Below are 19991 nucleotides of genomic sequence, written 5' to 3'. Positions count from 1 at the left end.
ATTTGGGTGAAAATGTGAGAATTGACAAAAAAAATCTGTCATTTTCAGGCTCCCTAGGTTGAAATCCATGTGCTTTTATGAGCTGTTCCCTCAGTTGTCTTCCAGTGATGTAACTAGGTTTCGAATTAATACCACCTATTAATACCACCTCTACCTGGGACCGGTAGAAGGGATGGGGCGGGGCAAGCAGTGGTTCATTTGCATTTAAAGGGACAGACACTGAAACTAGCCGTTCTGAACAAGGCTGTTTTGAGCAGATGAAAAGAGCTTTTGACCAAAGCATGTCACAGATATGTCTTTAAGACACCCGGGAACTATTTTAATTTGTGGAAATGGGGCATTATATGTCTCCTTTAAAGTGAGGTTTGTGTAAAAATCACTTAAATCAGAAATAGAGACAAAGGAGCCTCAAAGCAGTTTGAAAGGGATTCAGAAACAATTGTCACCGTAAATAAAAGATAACATGAAGAGCCAGGTGAGGCTTTGTAAGGCTTGGCACAGGTTTAGTCAGGCTTCTTAGTAAAGCTGTTTTAACGCTTCACTTTAAGTCACCCATTGTCAGCCTACGGTAAAAGTTGCAGTGCATCAGAGTCGCGTGGAAAGCAGGACTGAAGCCGAGTGTCGCTGCAGACCAGCAGCTCCTGACCTCAATCATAACGATCATTCTCAGTCCCCCGTCACATTTTGACCCCGTGGCCTCTTGCAGTTGCCTTGAGAGTAAATTAGACAGTGGCTCCGCCGTGAGCAGACAGTTTGTCCCTAGAAATACTCACACTTCTGGTGTCTGTGTGTCAAAACATATTCATCCACTTTTTTATGGGTTTACAAATTCCTATTATCAACCCCACCAAGAAACCTGTCATTTGTTTCACTGCATAGAGAAATATATATTTTTAGATGAATGAATGCATAAAATCTACAAATAATAAGAGAAAACACATGTAATCAGCCGTTTCTATATATTTTCCAAACGGTATTTTGTTGTGCAGCGGAGCCTCCACTCCGAGGGGGATTTGATGCTTTATATGCAACAGTGAGCAAATGATTAATTGATGGAGTCGCTGAGTCAGAAAGGAAACAAAACAAGTAGCCAACAAGAAGCACAAGCAACAAAACCTTCTCACATGGCAGGAGGCAGATTTTTAGTAAAACATATAAAGAAGCCTTCTGCCTCCAATACGAAAAAAAATAGAGTCGTCTGCTCCAAACTCACTGAACAGCAAACTGTGAAGTTTTTTCTTTTATTGAATAAAACACCTGCACTTGTGAAAGATCTTTTTTTTGTTGCTGCACAGTTAAACAACTTTCTAGTTTTGTCACTTTCCCACCTGTAGAGGAAGGTATAACACTGTAACACTATGAAACAACACATCGTTTTCATTTCATTCATTTTTCTTTTTTTTCTTTTTAGTTTGAGGAAACACCCATTGAATGAGTGGCAAAGTTCTGGTGTGGCAAAGATACATGAAGCTCGAAAATGTAAATGTCAGGATTTGTTGTTGTAGAGTAAGCTGAAGGACTGGTTTTAGAAGCTAAAAGGCCTTGATATTTTTAAAGGGATAGTTCACCCAAAATTCAAATTTCACTCATTATCTACTCACCCTCATGTCGACTAAGAGCTGTGAGAATTTTCAGAGTCCTCCATACTGCTCGTCTGTAATGTCCCTCTTGTATTGAAGCCCCGACATGAGAAATTGTCCCGCCGGTCAGTGCAAATCATGCGAGATTTGCACTGACACAGGAACAGCAGTGAACTGAGACACTGGGAGCTTCCGCTACAAACAAGCTTAAAATATAGACTTATTTAATTTTTTTCAGAACAATTTCTCATGTTGGGGCTTCAATACAAGAGGGACATTACAGACGAGCAGTATGGAGGTATTTGGATGTTTTTTGGTGTGTCTTTTTCGACGAAGAAAAGTTGGTATCCATTCACAACCATTATATGAACAAATACTGCTGCGCGGACCCCCCCGTAACTCAGAGAAGGCACGGAGGACTCTGAAAATTCTCACAGCTCTTAGTCGACATGAGGGTGAGTAGATAATGAGTGAAATTGGAATTTTGGGTGAACTATCCCATAACTGCTCTGACCCTATAGGGTGTCACTGTGACCCCTTATAACTGCTGCTATTTGAAGATGACCACAAACATGACTGTACAAAACGAGCCTATAGGCTGTGTCTTCAGCATCTGATTACAACAGTTGCATTTTGCTTTAAGGCATCTAGCATCTAGTGGTCATAGTAATTATGACAGGATGTACTGAGCTTCAAGGAGCAGCAGAAGTCCAGTGGTTGCTGCCGGTTTGGGTGGATGGACTTTGATGTAGGAGTGTTGTGTTTGATTCCCATGTGAAACATATTAATGAACCATAACCAACTTTTACTTTTACTGACAACAAAGTATTTTTAGTGTCCAAACTAATGAAGCCATGACTGTTATTGTAGTTACCATGACAGTCAAGGTTAATTGTGGTGCTGTAGGTGCAGTAGTATTTCAGGAAACATTGATACTGGTTGGATGAGAGGATAAACACAAACTCCTTGGTTGTTTAGGTTGGAGGACCTGATGGACAAATACTACAGAAAAGCTTTACCTCAAAATGCATTTGAGTCTGTGCAGCAGACGTCTGTCCTTAGACCTTCGCTTCAGATAAGGACAACTCACAAAAACCTTGTGGCTACAGAGGAGCCGTCCCTCAGGCTGAACAGATCTGCAACACGTGCTCAGAATATAGCCTACTGAGAATAATAACAGTAACATCAAAAGATAGTAAAGTCAACATGAAAATATGTATTCTTAAAATGGATCAAACACATATTTTATGTTTAGACAATAAGTTCAGGTGTTCCTTTAACTTCTTTTACTGTATATCTGCAGAAAGGTATTTATAGTCTGTCTCTGTCTTTCATGTTTCATACTGTCATCTAGCACAGTGTGCAGCAGTGTTAAGATGATGTGTGATGGTTTATAAAAAGAGACGTATAATAACACAATAACACTTCCTTCTCTCTCTCTGTGTGTGTGTGTGTGTGTGCAGTTTGTCACTTTCTGCTGTAGCTGTCAATACTTATTTCCAACATGACAGATCCCTGTACATCCACTGTGCTTGGCAGACACACTGATTCTCCTCTTCATTATTTGTGTCGTTCATCCCGCTCTCCGAGAGTGTTTAGCAAGTATTTGAACACGGTAGCCGGTGAGATTACTTTATTTATTTATCTTTTAATCTTTTGCAATAAGCACTTGTTGCTATGGTATTTTTATTTTTCCTCTGCAATTTACAGAGATCATCTGTCAGCCGAACAGCCCGCACACTGCTGTGCCGTCTTCATCCACTGATTCTCCTGCCTGAGTTTCTCTTTAGAGTCATGGCGGCTGTCACTGGGCTACTATAACGGTCCAGTTCATCTGTTGTTGTTGTTTTTTTTTGTTGTTCTTGTTGTTGCTCCCCCTGGAAAGACACTTAACCAATCCACGGTGAACCTTTCTTCATTATTATTACCATTATTTTCAGTCCTGCATCCAAAAAGTATCCATTCCCACCACAGTCCTCATCACAGTCCTGGGGCCACATGTATGAAAGATTTGTAGGCACAGAAATGGTGCACACACCATTACCCACACATCAGCTGCTGTTTTTTTTTAAAGTGTGCCTCATGCATACTTGAGACAGTTTTGGAGAGATAGCTGCAGGTGATATGATAAGGAGGGGATTAAAACTTCAAGTGGGAGATGCAACCTCAGAATACAGCTTATTTACAGTAGGTTGTTCCATTGATTGTGCTGTGGTGTTTGCATTCTGCACTGCGTTCAATGAGTCAGCCAATAGCCTTAGTTTTAAATTACTAAAGAGTCATGAATTGATAACATTCTGTTCATCTGAATCCGAGCCCATGTTGATATTTCCTCTTTCACCCTGAGCTGTGACTTTGTGAAGTCTGTTTCAATAAGAGCTCCATCAATTAATCATCGACCTCCCCTTTGACGTTTAATAATGATGTCTGAGATCCCCCTGTGATGATGCTTTACAGGTACATGTGATGAATTAGTGGCATGGGGGCTATAAATATCCGTAGACCTGCTTAATGGTTGTTGCAGAAAGACGGCTGCTCTGGTGCTGCTGGACAATCTCACCCGTGCGCTCGTCTCTCGGTGTAACTCCTGGCGCTGACAGGTTTAGAGAGCGGAGGGGCGGGCGCAGGTATCAGTATGCAAACGACTTCTTAAGGGCATTTCTACATCCATTAACGGCAAACTGTGGGAGTGGAAATGAGGCTTACTGTACTGTATGCGCACACATCCGCAGTGACTGAGATTTATCAGGCAGAAGCATGTGTGTGCAGGGCTTTATAAATCTGGCAGTCTTTGCATGTGAATTAATTATTTACGCTAATAAATGTTGAAAATAGTGGAGAAGAAAACAGTAATCACAAATTCCCACAGCCCAAGGCAACAAAACCCAGAGATATTTATGAAGATAAGAGATCAGATTTGAGCAATTATTTAAAAAAATCATTGGCGTTTGATTTCCTGTCAGTTTAACTGATTGACCAATCATATTAAAATAAGATTTTACACGTCTTAACCAACTGAGTTTAACTCTAGTTTGTCAGAAACCAGTTCTTAACATCACTGTCATATGTTTCTAAGAAGTTCCTCTTTCATCTGACACAGAGCTGTGTGAATTGAAGGCTTCCCTCACATGTCGTACGACAGCCCCGATCCAGACGGGTGTTTTGCTAAATCGTTGCCTCTTGTAAAAAAAAAAAAAAAAAGTGCTTTTTCAGGCAGTGTGTCCTCATTTTGTCCTGGCTGCAATGTTGTTGGCTGCGGCACACTGAAATTATTGTGGGGCGGAATAAATGGGATAAATAAATGTCAAAGTTATAGCTCTGCAACTTTAATTTAGAATCAATAGATCACAGAGAACAGTGATCTGGGTCCATTACAGAATCAGTCGCGCATTGCTCTCAGTAGGCCACCGGCGTTCCATCAAATCCTGTGATGTTTTCAGAATGGAAATGTGTTATTTTCTTGATGTGGGAATCGAAGGACATTCGCGCCACAGTGGCTTGATGCAGCGGTATAGCATTAGTGTCGCCATTTCAGTGAAATGACTGCGTCGATAGAAGAATCCACACCAGCAATTTGTCTTTCCTCTCATTTTGAGAAATCAGAAGTTTTCTCTACAAGATCAGAACCATTCCTATTCCCCAACTCTCTCAAAAGTCACAACTGCAGCGTACTCTAACTTTCTGGACTAATTAAAAGTTTATTTCAGAGGAGATTCCCGCCTCAGAAACTTTGAAAGAGCTTATTAATGGTTGAGCAGGTGAAGTTGGGAATCTCAGCGGTAAAAATAACCTTTTACAAGCATGTGCTGATGAAAACCGCCTCTGTGCTCCTGTTTTCCATACACCACGCAAACTCCTTAAGTGAAAGTAAAAGTTGAAATCAAATATATACTTTGAACTGGTCGATGTCCATGCAATCTGTGTTGACTGTGGGGTCCGCCGTAGCCGCCATCCCATCGAATCCATTGTCTGCAGAATATTGAGGTCACATTTAAAGCCTGTGTGTGTGTGTCACCCCCCTCCCTTAAAAAGCCCTTTTCAATGAGACTGCAGAAGCTGGGGGTCTGTGTGAACCAGTTGACATGTTACAGCTTGTAAATTGCTGTTGGAATGGTGGCGACATTGAGGTCTGACATTATCCATCGGCTCCGACTATGACTCAGATGCATTATTCTCAAAGACAAGCTTTTTATTGGAAGAGCTCCTCTGTTCTTACCTGGAGGATCATAACGTGATTGGCTTCTCAGAGGGGGAGAGGGGGGGGGCTGCGGCTCGTCGCGGTCAAGCGGTCATTATTTATCCCCACCGGCGAGGCACACAAGCACGCACACACACTCACACATTGCGCTAATAACAAGCGTGTACCCCTCCCAACCCGCCTTTGACGGCAGTTTATAGCTGACAGAAGATGGGGAGGTGAAGAGGTCACTCATTCCTGGGGGGAAATTGCATTTTCGCAAACTAGATTGCATTTCGCCGTCCTATAGGCCTCGTCTCGTTCCATTACCAATAAGAACAGACGCATGACAAATCAAAGTAATCCCAGAAAGGTAACCACAGAGGCCAGCATCCCTCCAACGCTGACACCTGGCAACAGATTTCACAAAGAAGGGAAAGAGTGTGTGGCACGAGATCCACTTCCCTGAGCTATACGCAGCAGAAGCACTGCTGAGGGAAAAACCTGACAGGCTTCACGCTGTAAATGAAAGCGATCCGTTGTGGGGGCTATCTGACGGAGGCAGGCAGACACCGACGCTCCAGCATCCCCACGGCAAACCGATATGATCGGCCAGATAGAGCAGATTGACAGCTGATGCCTTGATTTGCTGCGAGGAGCTGCGTTGCGTGGAGAAGCAGAGGTAGGTGAAGAAATTACGGCACGGTTGTAACACTCTGATTAACTAGTGTACACACACAATGCAAGCTCTAAATATGCCAAAGCTTAACTCAGCAAACAATGCAGCGCACACCCACACTCAAAGTACTGTATAGGGAGCAGAGAAAGCTTGACTCACCCACACAGTGGGCTTTGTTGCACATGATCTAAATGCATGATCTGTCTCTTTCACACTCCCCTCTCCTCACTCCTCTCACATCACATCTCTGGATTGCACAGACACAAAAAACAGAATAAGAAAAATATGCAAAGCAGAGAAACATAAAAAAAGAAAGAAAAAGAAAGAAAAGAAATCACCACCACCTCTCAGCAGGACAAACATTTCTCCAAACTGGAGCACACACACTCAAGAGATGATAAGGGGACTCACCCAGAAGAGCAGGTTGAAGAAGACCATCCCATATCGCAGGGCCATCATGCAACCCTCGGCCATCCTGCAGCGCCGCAGTTCTAGGAGGAATATGAAGGAGAGGTCCAGGTAAAACACCACATACTTCTTCCCCTGGGCGTAGCGGCCCTTGGAAGTTTGCGGCCCCTTTGTCGTGTGGAAGCCAAACGCGAACGGTGGCCGCTTGTACTCAAACTCTCCACTGAAGCGGTGGAACCCAGACGTGAACGGTGGCGTGTCGGGTTTACTGTCCAAAGATGGACTGCGCCGGTACGGAGTCTCATCTGTGCTGGAGCGTCTCATTATGGAGGCTATAAGTGAGTCTTTTTTTTTTTAAAGAGTCTTTGTGCTTCAGGTCTGAACAAAGTCCAACAGTGGAGGGACACAAGTTATTCCACCGAGGTCTGAGAGGAGATCTCGCTGATGTTTCTACCTGTCCTCAGTTTCAGCACAAAATATCCTACGATACGAACCCTCCGGAGGGCTGCTGATTTAATTATAACCTAAGTGTGATCACACTTTGATCGGAGTTAATCTGCAGAAGATAATGTACTGTCATTCACTTGACTCGTCCCTCTGTATAATCCTATAGTGCCACTATATTCAGAGGGAGAGTTTGCATAATCCTGCTGCAACGCCTGTGTAATTCTGTGTATTTAGGACATAATCCCAACACACACATACACATCCACACAACCCTGTCTCCCTCCCTGTAATCCCTCAAGCACAGGTGTCATGCTCTTTCCAGATAAGATGGTTTGCAGTTTCATCTCGCAACGGTTCAATCAGGTAAACGGCTGGAGGTTTCTCCGGCTCGACCTCTCCAGCTGCTCTGGGTTTGGCCAAAAAAAAAAAAAAAAAAAATTGATCCAGAAACGTCCTACCTGGTCTCATGAGAGATGCCCGTGCAGGTGCTCTCCACCGGGAGGTAATAGCACCCCCCCCCTCCCCTCCCTGCCTCGGCCAATCAGTTTATTTCACTCAATAAGGGATCACACATCCGCTGGGGAATGAAATGCTATACGCTCAAGTCGTGTCTGAGTGCTCGGCAGCATGTGGTTGTGGCAGCAGCATGTACTTTTGCTGACATGCAAAAAAAAAAAAAATATGAGAAAGAGCAAAAAAGAAGACAGGATGGAAGGATGGTGTTATGAGCGTGAGAGGAGGATGGAAAACAAGCATGAAAGGATGAATAATGTGTGTGAGCGGACCGTTCTTTGGCTCCCTGTTGAATTCCTGCCCTGCACAATTTCCTCCTTGCTTATTTCACCCTCTGCCCTAACTTGTCCGATTTGTCTCTTAAAAGTGTCTGGGGGAGGGGGGGTTGCTCCACCTCTCCCCACGCAGCCTATTCTTCACACAATCTAGCAATTCACCCTCTTCAACTCTCTCTTCTTCTCACTCTCTCTCTCTGCGCTCCCTCCTCTGTGCTGACGGCGTTTAATTAATTTCCAGACTCTCATCAGCGAGAGGCAAAGTGTGCGGTGTGTCCCCCTCTTCTCGTAAAACTCCCTCCTCCGCTACAGCGCGGCTTCTCCTCCTTCTTCTCTAGGTGGGGAAGAAGATCAAGGTGTCCACTGGGGTCATGGCCAAAAGCAGAAAGCAAGAAGGAGAAAAGAGAGGAACGGAGCAAGGAAGGAGAGACAGGGCAGGTTGGAAAAAGAAAGACAGCTTCCTCAGAGAAGCAAAAAAAGAAAGACCGCAGTGTTTGAGCGTTAGTCCTGCCTCGCTGCCTGAAGCTCCCTCCCTCCTTCTCTTCTCTTCACAAGCTCCTGTTCTCTTTCTCTCTGTGTCTCCCCCACCTCCTCCCTTTTTTTTCTCTTTGCTCCCTTCTTTCAGCAGCTCCGATGCTCTCCCCTCCGCACGCACAATCTCAAACACCCCATCCCTCCTTGGTAACTGTCCCCTAAACCTGGCAGCGCGAAATGCTGGAGCAGTCATTCATATTCTAGCCACACCCTTAGAGGAAGCCCAGCCAATCAGGGTCTCGCAGCCCCATCCTCCCTCGTGCACACGCCAATCATGCCCCACCATCTACCAGATAACACACACACATACAACGTAGATGCACACACACACACACACACACACACAAAAAAAAAACCTGGTGCGTTGTTAACATACCAGCGCTGCACTTGCGCTAGTGCTTCCTCCTCCTCTCCTCTCTGCCTCCTGCCTGGAACTCATTCCACATGCAGAGGTTGTTGTTGCGCACAGCCCAGGCTGCTCTCTGCACACTTGGCTTCAGTCGCGTTCCTCTCCGCCTCACTCTCTCCCTCTGGACCTGGACTTCGGTCATACAGTATCCATGTAGCTGCACTCGGCCCATACTGTATTTCCCTCACTACAAACATCTACAGTAAAAGACAACGGAGGCAGGCGCGCACTGCCCCTGGTATTCACACAAATTAATTGCGTGCACTCCACAACCTAACTGCCATCTGGGTCAGTGGCTTTATGAGTCCACAGGGACACTTCAAAACCTGCGAAGGTAGTGACTTTGTTCAGGGCTGTATCAAGTATTTAATGGATTTCTGTCTGCGTGCAGGGCCGTTGTATAGGGGAGATAGGTGATGATAATTCCAGGGGCCCAGCGCCCAGTGGGGCCCACAAAAAACCCCAGTAGTCTAATCTTTGTATGACTGAATTATTCTGCATAAGACCCTGACTAATACTCATAGTAATGCTGCATTAGCATTAAAACTAATTAATAAAACATGATAAGTTGATATGTTGTCTAAGAAAAAAAAGTGGAAAATACAGGGGAAGGGGGGCCCACTTTAGTATTCCTTCAGGGGGCCCAGAATTTATAGTAACGGCCCTGCCTGCGTGTGTTTGCTGTTTGACCACAGAGACGGCGGCCCAGGAGAGGGACTCTGACTTTAATGGTTGACGTTGTTGAAAGGAACATTCACAACACTCTGCGCTGTCTCCTGAAACATTACGTGACGTGTGCCAACATCAAAGTAATGCGCAGGCTTTTTAAAATATAGTGCTCATGTCCCGACATCACGTCTGCGCGAGCTGCTGCTCCACTGGATAAATAAGTATCTTAACTTCCTATTGATGTCTCCTTTGCTCTTTGATGTTGGTGAAAACATTCACCTGGAGGTTGTAGTTTTAAAATAGTTTGTACAAAACAGGCTTTATGTGATGCAGTGCCAAAAAGATGAGTCTTTACCATTTTTGGACACATGCCACTGATTTCTAGCATCATCCCTTGTATGCCTCCAATATATATATATATATATATTTATACAAACAAATCAGAGTCTGTGTTGTAAAAAGAGAGAAAAAAAAGTGAATTTGTCAGTTTGTGGGTGAGAGGAGGTGGTTTGTTACTTTAACTGAGACTGCTAATGAATATGTCTACAGTGATGAGTAGCATAGGAGGGGTCAGTGCTGGGTCTCCACATTTATTTAGAAAATTGACCCATACACCTTTCAGCTCTTAAAGAGGAACTATGCAGGATTTTTTATCTTAACTATGCTACATTTTTACCTTTTTTAAACAGCTTTGGAGTAATTGTGAATAATGACAGGCTCTCTGCCTTCCTCCTAGCGTCCCTGAAAACCAAATTTGCAAGATTGCTGCCGCCCAGTGTCCCACCTCTCATCTCTGCACACCACAACACAAACACACTCGTAACCTGTAATCTATTTTTATTTTATGACAGATAAGACTACACAAATATACACATTGTAACATGGTATATGATCTAACGTTATGTAAAGCTTATTGTTTGCTTTCTCGCCAGCTTTGTTGTAAACAAATGCACATGGCCATGAGGAGGGTTAGCAAAAACAGTGGAAATGTGACGGGACCTGCAACCTTTTCTGTGGAGGTAGAATTTCCTCCATATTATTTGTTAAAGTTAGGGTAGGAGATTCTGGAGAAACTGTTCAAGCAGGACACATTTTGAAAATACACAATTCAAAAGTCCAAGCCCCTTTCCTCAGACTTCACTTTGAAGCCACGCCTCCAGAGCACAGGAACGCCCAACGCTTGTTCAGCATTGGGTTCACATTAAGGTGGAGCCCCACTACACGCAACAGTAGCCTCTTGCAGAAAGCCTTGTCGCTCACATTGGGATTACACTGGAGCGTTTTTGAAAAAGGGTCCTATGTTCCCCATTTTCCCCAAAAAGGGTCCTATGTTCCCCTGTCGCAATTGAGGTGAAGAGGATTTCAAGCAATAGTACAGTAAAAAATGCTCCAACCCTGCCTCTAATCTGTGCATAAATGCCTAATCTGTAAACATGAAACACCTTTCATAAATACAGAAAATGAACTTGAAAAGCCAAAAATATCGTGCAAATATGAGGCAGATCCACAAAACCACACAAACAAAAAACATGAATCAAAATGACAGTGAATATTCAATTCATTTACAAATAAATGAAAAGCCTTTGTGAGAATCTCCCTCACAGTTACAGCTTTCAAAAAGGCATTTTCGGATCAATTTTCTATTTGGGAAGCAAAAAAAAGCATTAGTGGATCTTAATTCTACGCCACACGCACACAATTTTGAGACAAATTGTCCAACAGTCTGAACGAAAGTGGACCGCTAACAGCGTCATTTTCATTTCTCATAGTTAGAGCCATTTACTATTATATGCTTCATATTTGCAAGGTATTGACAAATGACTGACTCATTCTGTGGAAGGTGTTTTTATATTTACAGATCATACATTTGCACACAGACTTTCAATGTTTTCACACAAACTCGTCTCTATACCTCTCTACCTTTCTCTGGTCGTGTTTCATGGGTAGTATAAGGACTCAAGAACTTTGAGTTTATTTCATATAAATGCTTAATTCTTAAGTGATCTTTTGAAAATGGGTTCATGGAACAAATGGATCTTTGCTAAGCTATAGGTAGTGATAGCATTGATTTTAATTAGTAGTGGACAAATACCCATGTCTAGCGAGCATACTGCATTTCATTGGTCTATTTTGCCGTTTGTTCTGTAGGATATTGTTCTGACCACCAGAGATAAGAGTCGTTTCCATTCACATGTTACTCACACTTCAGTCAGTTTGACATGATCAGCAACAGAAATTGCACAATAATTAGGATTTCTATCAACCACCATTACGCTAACATTAGGGGTGGGATCGTTGTGGTAAATAGCCTGTGGCACTAATTTTCCAGCTGGGTGCCGGTAAATTGTGGAAGAAAGAGGGCAGAACAGGATAGTTTCATTAAAAGACCATCTCAATGCTCAAACTGTGAACATTTGTGTAAAAAAAAACATCATGAAAAATTGAGCTGAATGATGCAAAAAGAAAAAAAAAGATGTGATTGTGTTTGGCAGATACTCCTATCATGATTAAGTCGTGATTTTCCTTGTTAGTGACGTTCTTGCTTTTCATTTTAATTGAAAAAATATATATGAAGGACGATGATGTGATTTTTGTTGAGGCTTGTACCAAACAAACATGATCTTACTATGACTTACAGGCAGGGGAATCTCTGCTGCAGCACAACGCTTCATTTGTCTGTTCAGCGTGTGTGTTTTTTTTTTATGATCTTTTTGTTTCATGTGTTCGAGTTCCCACATCGCTCCACACACGTCATTTCATCGGCTGCTATTAGTGGTTTATTCTCTTTCTATGGCGACATGTACGTAGGCGAAACGCTTCATGTACATAATGATTTATTCACTGGGTCCATTTCCATTGCACTACTGTATGTTGCATTTTGCTTTTATCAATACACCAACTTTTCCTCCTCAGGCAACCTTAAAAAAAACCCAATATAAATTGTTTGCATCTTGTCCAACACCATTAATATGAAAATACATAAGGCTGTTTGTCAATGCAACCACCCTGTGACACATTATACAGCTGATCTATTGTGTCTGCAGCTGATGTTTTACCAGTGAAGATTAGACAAGGAGCAGCTCAGTGCTGTTCTCTCCCTTAGGTCCACCACACTGAGGGTGTTTATATATGATCCATACTAATGCACCTCCATACAGAGGGAATATTATTCTATATACAGCATGTGGTTCTTACTTATGTGTCAATTAGGCCAGTAATTGGAACAATCTGCTGTCACTTCTGTAACATATACAGACTTGGATGAATAATGCATCACTAAACACATCATAATCGTAAGAAGATTACCATTAACATGCTGTGACACCACCAAACAAAATACCTTACACCTAGTCATTCATCTTATCCCCCTAACCTAACACAACCACGGCCACACAACACAACTTGGAGCCTAGATTCTAAAATATATTCTTACAACACACACACACACACACACACAAAGTCAGTGGCACCCTGGGGGTATCGTCGGCTTTGATGTCCTCAGCATGTACAAATACACGGATGGAGAAAAAAAGAAGGGTTTTGGCTGCAGAAAGGAAACGATACACAACATGATGAAATTAATCTCTGTTAAGACAGAAGAATTATAGGTAGATGCACATATTAAAGCACTTTATGAATCGCCGTGATATGAAACAGGGATGTAAATGGACTGATGCGCCCAGATTGATTCACAAAGTGCGCTGTGCCGCTCTTGGTCTCTGCGCAGCCATAAAAGGATAGCAGGCTGGCTTGGTTTCCCTTGTTTAAAGCTGGAATATGAGTCTCCTATGAATATCTCTGCTAAATGACAAAACAGGCAACAAGGATAACTGCGGCGCACATTGAAAAGCATTATGAGCATGCGAAATGAGAATGGCCCTCCAAATGACTGCCAAGTTATTTAACGCTATTTATCTGGTTGAATCTTTGCTTGTGCAGCCTCACAAAACCCTTCTTAGTTCACACTTTCAACTTTGGATTCTGTTTTAGGTGAAAGACATGTCTCTTTTAATGCAACTCATTTCCTCCCTAGACATCATTCGGCGGTTATGAATCAGCATTATAGCTCCATGATTCAACAAAGCATCCATTATGTGAGTTTTTATGACATTTAGTGAGCTACAGAGGGTGAGATCAGATTTTGCTGCTTATAATTATTTTTAATTTTAGCTTCATTTCAATTATCATGTTATCTTGAGATAAATAGTCTGTGACTCAACTTTTCCAAAGATTCTTGTTTGACATCTTGAGATACAAGATGTGATGTGCTACATCAGATATTTTTGACAAAAAAAATTATATCGTTATCTTGAATATCAATGCAATCAGCGCTGTGGTTTGAATCCTTCCTTCAAAACGAATAAAGCATCTTCAGTCTCCGCAGAGTAAATACCCTTAAGGAACATTAAAACTCCTTCCAAACAACTTAAAGCAGATATCAACGGCACGGCCGTTTCGGCTAATGCTGCGTTCAAGGCAGGCTTTTGAAACCGTAAGTTACAGCTTCAAGTCACAACTACGACTTGGTAGCGTTCCAGGTAACCCGTAGCTCGTGTTTTTACCGTCCTGTTGTCTGTGAAAGTTCCCTATAACGGCCACTCGTAACTTCCGACCCGTGAACTCGTACCAGATCGAACTGGTATGACTTCACAGGAAGGAAAAACACAAAGTACGAGTTTCTTTGAACGCACCATGAGTTAGCAGCCCCCGCCCTTGTCGTGCTACGTCACCACATTCACGCGCATCCCTTGGCTGCACACACAGCCCTTCATGCCGTTCTCTCTCCTCATTGGATAACACTTGTATCCCACAAGGAAAATTTTCTCCTCGGGTTACAGCAGAGCAGAGTGACGGAGAGACTCGTGTTTAGGCTGAAATACTTCATGTAAGTGATTGCTGACGGAAAATAGGACTATTTAGGACTTATATTAACAAAAACATTCCACTGATATCTGCTTTAAGTCCACATACAGTAACAGCTCCTGACATTATCTGGTCCATGAATAATGTGTGGACCAGAATATCACATTGTGAACAGAATTTGCCGGGCTCAGGTGCCGTCAGGACATCGCTTTTCAAAAATCACAGTTGTGTGTGAAGCAGATGAAGCTGACTAACGGCACATTTTCACAACGGCATGACGCCAAAGATCGTTGAGGAATCGGAGCCATAAAGCCTAATAACAACGGCTCTGGAGGGAAATAAGCACGATTTACCCGATTGAGCCAACTCACGAGGGACTCGAGATTCGCTTTGCTGATAAAATAGAGCTTTATGGACGATAAAACAGAAATAGATGCAACAACATGTTGTGTTAGAAAGTGGAAGCAGCGCTGCACAGTGTGTAAAAACACAAAACAATGCAAGATGAAAATAAGAGATGAAGAATGTAGCCTAATAATATTTGTGGTAATGCAGCATAAAAACTATTATAACAGCATATTATATCATTTGTTAGTCTACAAAAAGTGGGATGATGTAACACATGTTTTCGTAATAATTCTTCTTGTATAATAGTGGTTATTTAAATATTAGATAACACACACATTTTGTTATAATTCTGATGCACACAGAACAGAAAAATGAATTTGTCTATGGATGTACTGTAGTAGATTGAAATTAAAGCAAAGAGACAGAGTGCTGAGTGCTGTTGGCATAACAATAGCACGGATGCAGGAGAAGGACATGCACTTAGCCTGTATTTGTATTATACTAATGCTGTCAACTCTCTTTGATCAGAAAATCCAATTGAGATAAAGTTCTCCTTTTGAAAACAAGACATTTATAATCAGACAACAGCGTATGAATATCAGACGACCACGCCACAGAAATAATTAGCAGGAAAAAATAGCTGGGGTCATAAAAAAAACATCAGATAAGAACACTTTAAGTTACTGAGGGGGGTAAAAGAATCTTAATCCTATTCAACAGAATGAGAATCCAGTCATGCCATGGTTATTTATAGTCTGTGGTTATGGACCATGTGCTACAATTACAGGGGTTAAATATTGAAGAGAAGATGTGCTTATTGGTGATATAGTAGAAAATTGTCACGTGATGATGATTTACTCTTGTCAATAGGTGAAGTATTGAAGAATTTAAAGATTACCAAAGATCAATCTACTGTGGACCATCAGAGGCAACATGCTTGGAAAACAGCCTATGGGACATTTACATGTGTTAGGTTTGTCTTTAATAAGTTTCTTCAGCTTCCACCAAGCCACAAACTGCAGGGTTGGAAATCAAACCAAAATAGAAGTGACAAAACTGCAAAGTGGCCACATGAGGCTGGCTCCAAAAACAAGTCAATCCCCATAGACTCTAATGGTAAATTATCCAACTGTACAGCAGAAATAAACATGCTGGTTAAAAAAAAACTGATTTGGTCTTTACAGCTAATTTCCTCATGACAACTTATGGAGGCGCCAGCAGCAGCTGAGCAGTCACATGGGTGACTTTATTTACAGTCTCTGACTATGTTCTCCGCCACATTTCACATTATACATCACATTTATGTAACAGTTATTGTTACTAGTTGTTTTTTAGATTAGATTTGAATAATATATGTGTAGAAAAAGTCTGAAAAATAAGCTTCATAATCAATTGCAATGTTTTATGTCAACATTTAAGTCTCACTCTCACTTTATCAAAAACCTCCACCCATATGAAAATGCAACACTCAGTATAACAGAGTATAGCCTGCTTTTACTATTGGTAATTTAAGCACATTTTGCATGAGTAAAATTTTGAGTGCAAAATATTTACTTGTGATGAGGTACAGTATGTTTAGATGTCTTTTTTATACTGCTACTTTTAATCAACACATTTCTGCAGTAGCTGTTTTGGGTCCATTTCTGCCTGATGTTACATAGCCCTATTTAATGCTCACTAACTCCTCCTGTAAACATCAAAGAAACTCCTGAACTGGAGAAGGCACTTGTAGCCTCCTTAAATATATAGAGATAAATAACCTAATTTATTCATCTCCTTGAAAAATATATGACATTGCACACGCATATTTCAGATTTTATCGCCCCCAAATTTGAGGTAAATATGTAAAAGTGCTAAGGTTTTACAGGGCACTTAATAAGCAGCTAGGCATCATTAGGTGTGCTGGATCTATCAGACCCAACATGAGCTGAAAACTTCCACCACCGCCAGGAAGCACAAATGTCTGCAGCAGAGTCAGGGACAGCTCATCCATTAATCGTCACGATATTTAATATTGGACCAATTAACTGACAGACTGACATTTCTCTCCCAGGAGTCACACCGGTGTTTAGGTCAGATCGCACTGATATTGATCAGAGGGTAACACTGAGGGGAGAGCTGTGAGGCTTACAAAAAACATCCTGTCACATTGTTCCCATATGGCTAACATTGCTAATTAAAAATTCATTTTAAAAATTAACACACACATTAACTGCCATTAATGAATAATTTGAATCCACAAAGCCTGAGAGTGAAAAATGAATGCATCACACATTGGTCACCCTTAGTTAAATGTGGTGACTTAATACCTTTGTGCATTTGGATTCAGCATTAATTACTCTTGTTAACTGTAATGTTTAATTAATGTATTAATTCAACAAAAGGATTTTACGAGGGGACTCAAAACAATTAAGTAACCATGAAAAGCCTGTGAGCCACCTATTGTTTATAGGCATCTGTTTAACGTGTAATTATTACGCAGCATGCCATGCTTGGAGCCAGAAATGATGTATGCAAAGAGTATGGATGTAGGCGTCGTCAAATAATGGCTCTACACCTACCTGTATTCTTAGTAAGAAGAATGAAGATAAATGTATAGAATTTTGAGTATTGAGCTGAATAAATATCAAACCATTGTTTCTGGTCCTGAAGCTTAGAAACTCCCCTCGGCTCATCCGCCCCGGCCCACCCACAGACCTGCCAGCCATCACATCGTGTTAGGGCAGCAAAGGTCATGCACTGTTCAAAGGATAAGGCTGGTGATGGTCTATATACTTTTCTTAAGCAAAACTCTTGACCTCAGAAATAATAGTTCACCACCAAACAATCCAAACTTGAGATAAAAAGCTGAGAGCTGCTCTAATCAAACTGTTTATTTTGACAATGGCACAAATGATTGTTTGATGTGAAAGGAGGGTTTATCAGATGAAACCAGTATTCCTCACGCGCTTAAGCATCTTTTTTGTTGTTCTGAGTTTCTTAGAAATCACTATAATTCAGGATTATTGCTTAAAAAATAATAACACAAATCTTACTGGCTCATCTTTAAATCATCATTATTTTATCATTTATATGTACCAATTCTGACCACTTGGGGGCAGCATAAATGAAAATATGAGCTCAGCATTGACTCATCCATCCATTGGTCCATCCATCCATTGGTCCATCCATCCATCCATCCATCCATCCATCCATCCATCCATCCATCCATCCATCCATCCATTGACTGCTTTTCCATGCAGGGTTTTGGGGGACTGGAGCTAGCATTGATTTGTCCCCCTCTGATCTTTTGAAATTGATCTAATGCACCTGTTGGCAAATACTTTCTGGAGTAGCATTATCATCCCTCTAGAGTCATGTTTCTGGCCACTTGATAAATGATTGTCCAGTATTTACTCTGTTTTCTCCCTCTTTGCCTTGTGTTACTGCTGTTCAGTGCTGAGAAGGTTGTGTACAGAGGGTTTATGGAGCCTTTTCAGTGGCCAAACAATGATGTTAGAGCAGCGAGAGTGGTGAGAACTGATCTCAATGCAACCTCAGACACACAAAGAGACAAAACATAAACAAATTCCAAGAATATCTTCATCAATTTACAATGCATTGAGCTTTCAGGGCCACCGTGAGTGAGATTAAACCAAAACGGTTCATTTTGGACCGGTCTCCTAAACGATGAGCCAAAACACGCTTTGCAATGCCAAGAGTATAGCTGCAGATTCAGCTGATGGCTTTCTAATGATTCTCATCAACACAAGCGTCTTCTCTCATTATGTCACATTGTTTTCACACTGTCATTTGATATAGATTATAACCTCTTTAAGGTCAGTGGCTAGATAGAACAGTTTGAAAATTATGTTAACATAGTGCTCTGCCTGAGAGGACAATATATGAGGACAGCCCCTGGCTTGCAATATAAAGAGTGGGAAAACAACAATACATATGGCAACAGCCCCTGTCACAGAAAGCTATGGCTCAACTTTGGTGCCAAGTGCAGCTGATTCCTTTCCGCCCCTTGGCTATTTGCCAAGCACTGTTATTGTTTGCTCGTAGCTGGAAGAAGTTGGTATTTCTATTAAAGAGTAAAGTATCTGTTGTGACCAAGTTCGCAGTGGATTATCTTTTACATCTCAGATGTGAAAATCTTCGACCTGCCATGAGATATTGTTATAAACCAAACTGCTGTTTAAGCTTGGCAAAATTACTTTTGAGGAAAAAAAGATTTGATTTATTCTGCAGTGGTCTTTCAGGAAGTATGTCTTACTACGAGCCTTTGCCTTCTGTACAGTACTGTATGTGTTACTCAGACAGAGTTAAGAACAGTTTCTCTGGATCTTCAGCATCTTTCTGAGAGGATTACAGAACAAGAGAACAGCAGGGGCTAAAGACAAAGCAGTAATATGAGGATTGACTCAGCAGATCAAACATATAGCCACCAAAACTGACAGTGCAGTGCAAATAAATAAATAAATAGAAAACTGAGCAGCAGCAGGCTGACATCAGCAGGTATGTGCTCAGAGGGATTATCACCAAGTTTAACTTTCCAATTGTGCATTATGTATTGGAAAAACTGTCATTTTCAGACTTTGTGTCTACCCAAAACAGACGATCTTGCCCCACCATTCTCCCCAACCAAAAACACTACACCACTATTATAGACAGGGTGATATATTGATGCGGTTTTTTAAGGTGGCCAAGTGTAATAAGTTAATGCAGGTTTAAAGTCTCATGGATGAAGTCATAATAGCCACTGAGCTCCGGTGTCAACGGAGTCATCTCCATGGCTACTGGCTAAACTCCATCCTCTCTGACAAATCACTTGAATCAGTTGAAATCTCTAGAAAGGCTAGTAGAACAAAATTGTTTTGATCCATTAACAGTGTATTCAAAGCCCCGCACATTTCATCCCACTGCACCCTACAGCTCTATTGTTTTCCAGGCATGATCCTTTACAACTATGGACACGGTCACTGTAGTTTACTTAATGCCAAGCAACTGTCTGCTCCTCATAGGTGTGAGTCCACAGCTAGCATTTGTCCCAAACGACAATGCACTATTCCCTCAGTTTGACTTATGTGTGCTAATAGACAACAAC

At 41.7% G+C, this 19991-nt stretch overlaps 1 protein-coding gene across 3 annotated transcripts in view; it reads right to left on the bottom strand.

Annotated features, from left to right (window-relative positions):
• The window catches only part of tspan4a (tetraspanin 4a), a gene marked incomplete at its 5' end in the record, with an annotated part of 148468 nt that overhangs the window by 106247 nt on the left and 22230 nt on the right, over positions 1–19991 (bottom strand). For 2 of the 3 annotated variants that reach the window (XM_084001678.1, XM_084001679.1), the window contains one exon: positions 6848–6927. In XM_084001678.1, coding sequence (XP_083857804.1) covers positions 6848–6910 — 63 coding nt within the window. Of the gene's footprint in view, positions 1–6847; positions 7169–19991 lie in introns of those variants that run through there. The other variant, XM_084001677.1, reaches the window with a different exon arrangement.

The sequence above is a fragment of the Trachurus trachurus genome (genome assembly GCF_905171665.1).
Source record: "Trachurus trachurus genome assembly, chromosome: 3".
Classification (NCBI taxonomy): domain Eukaryota; kingdom Metazoa; phylum Chordata; class Actinopteri; order Carangiformes; family Carangidae; genus Trachurus; species Trachurus trachurus.
This window is presented reverse-complemented; position numbering and strand designations above follow the sequence as displayed.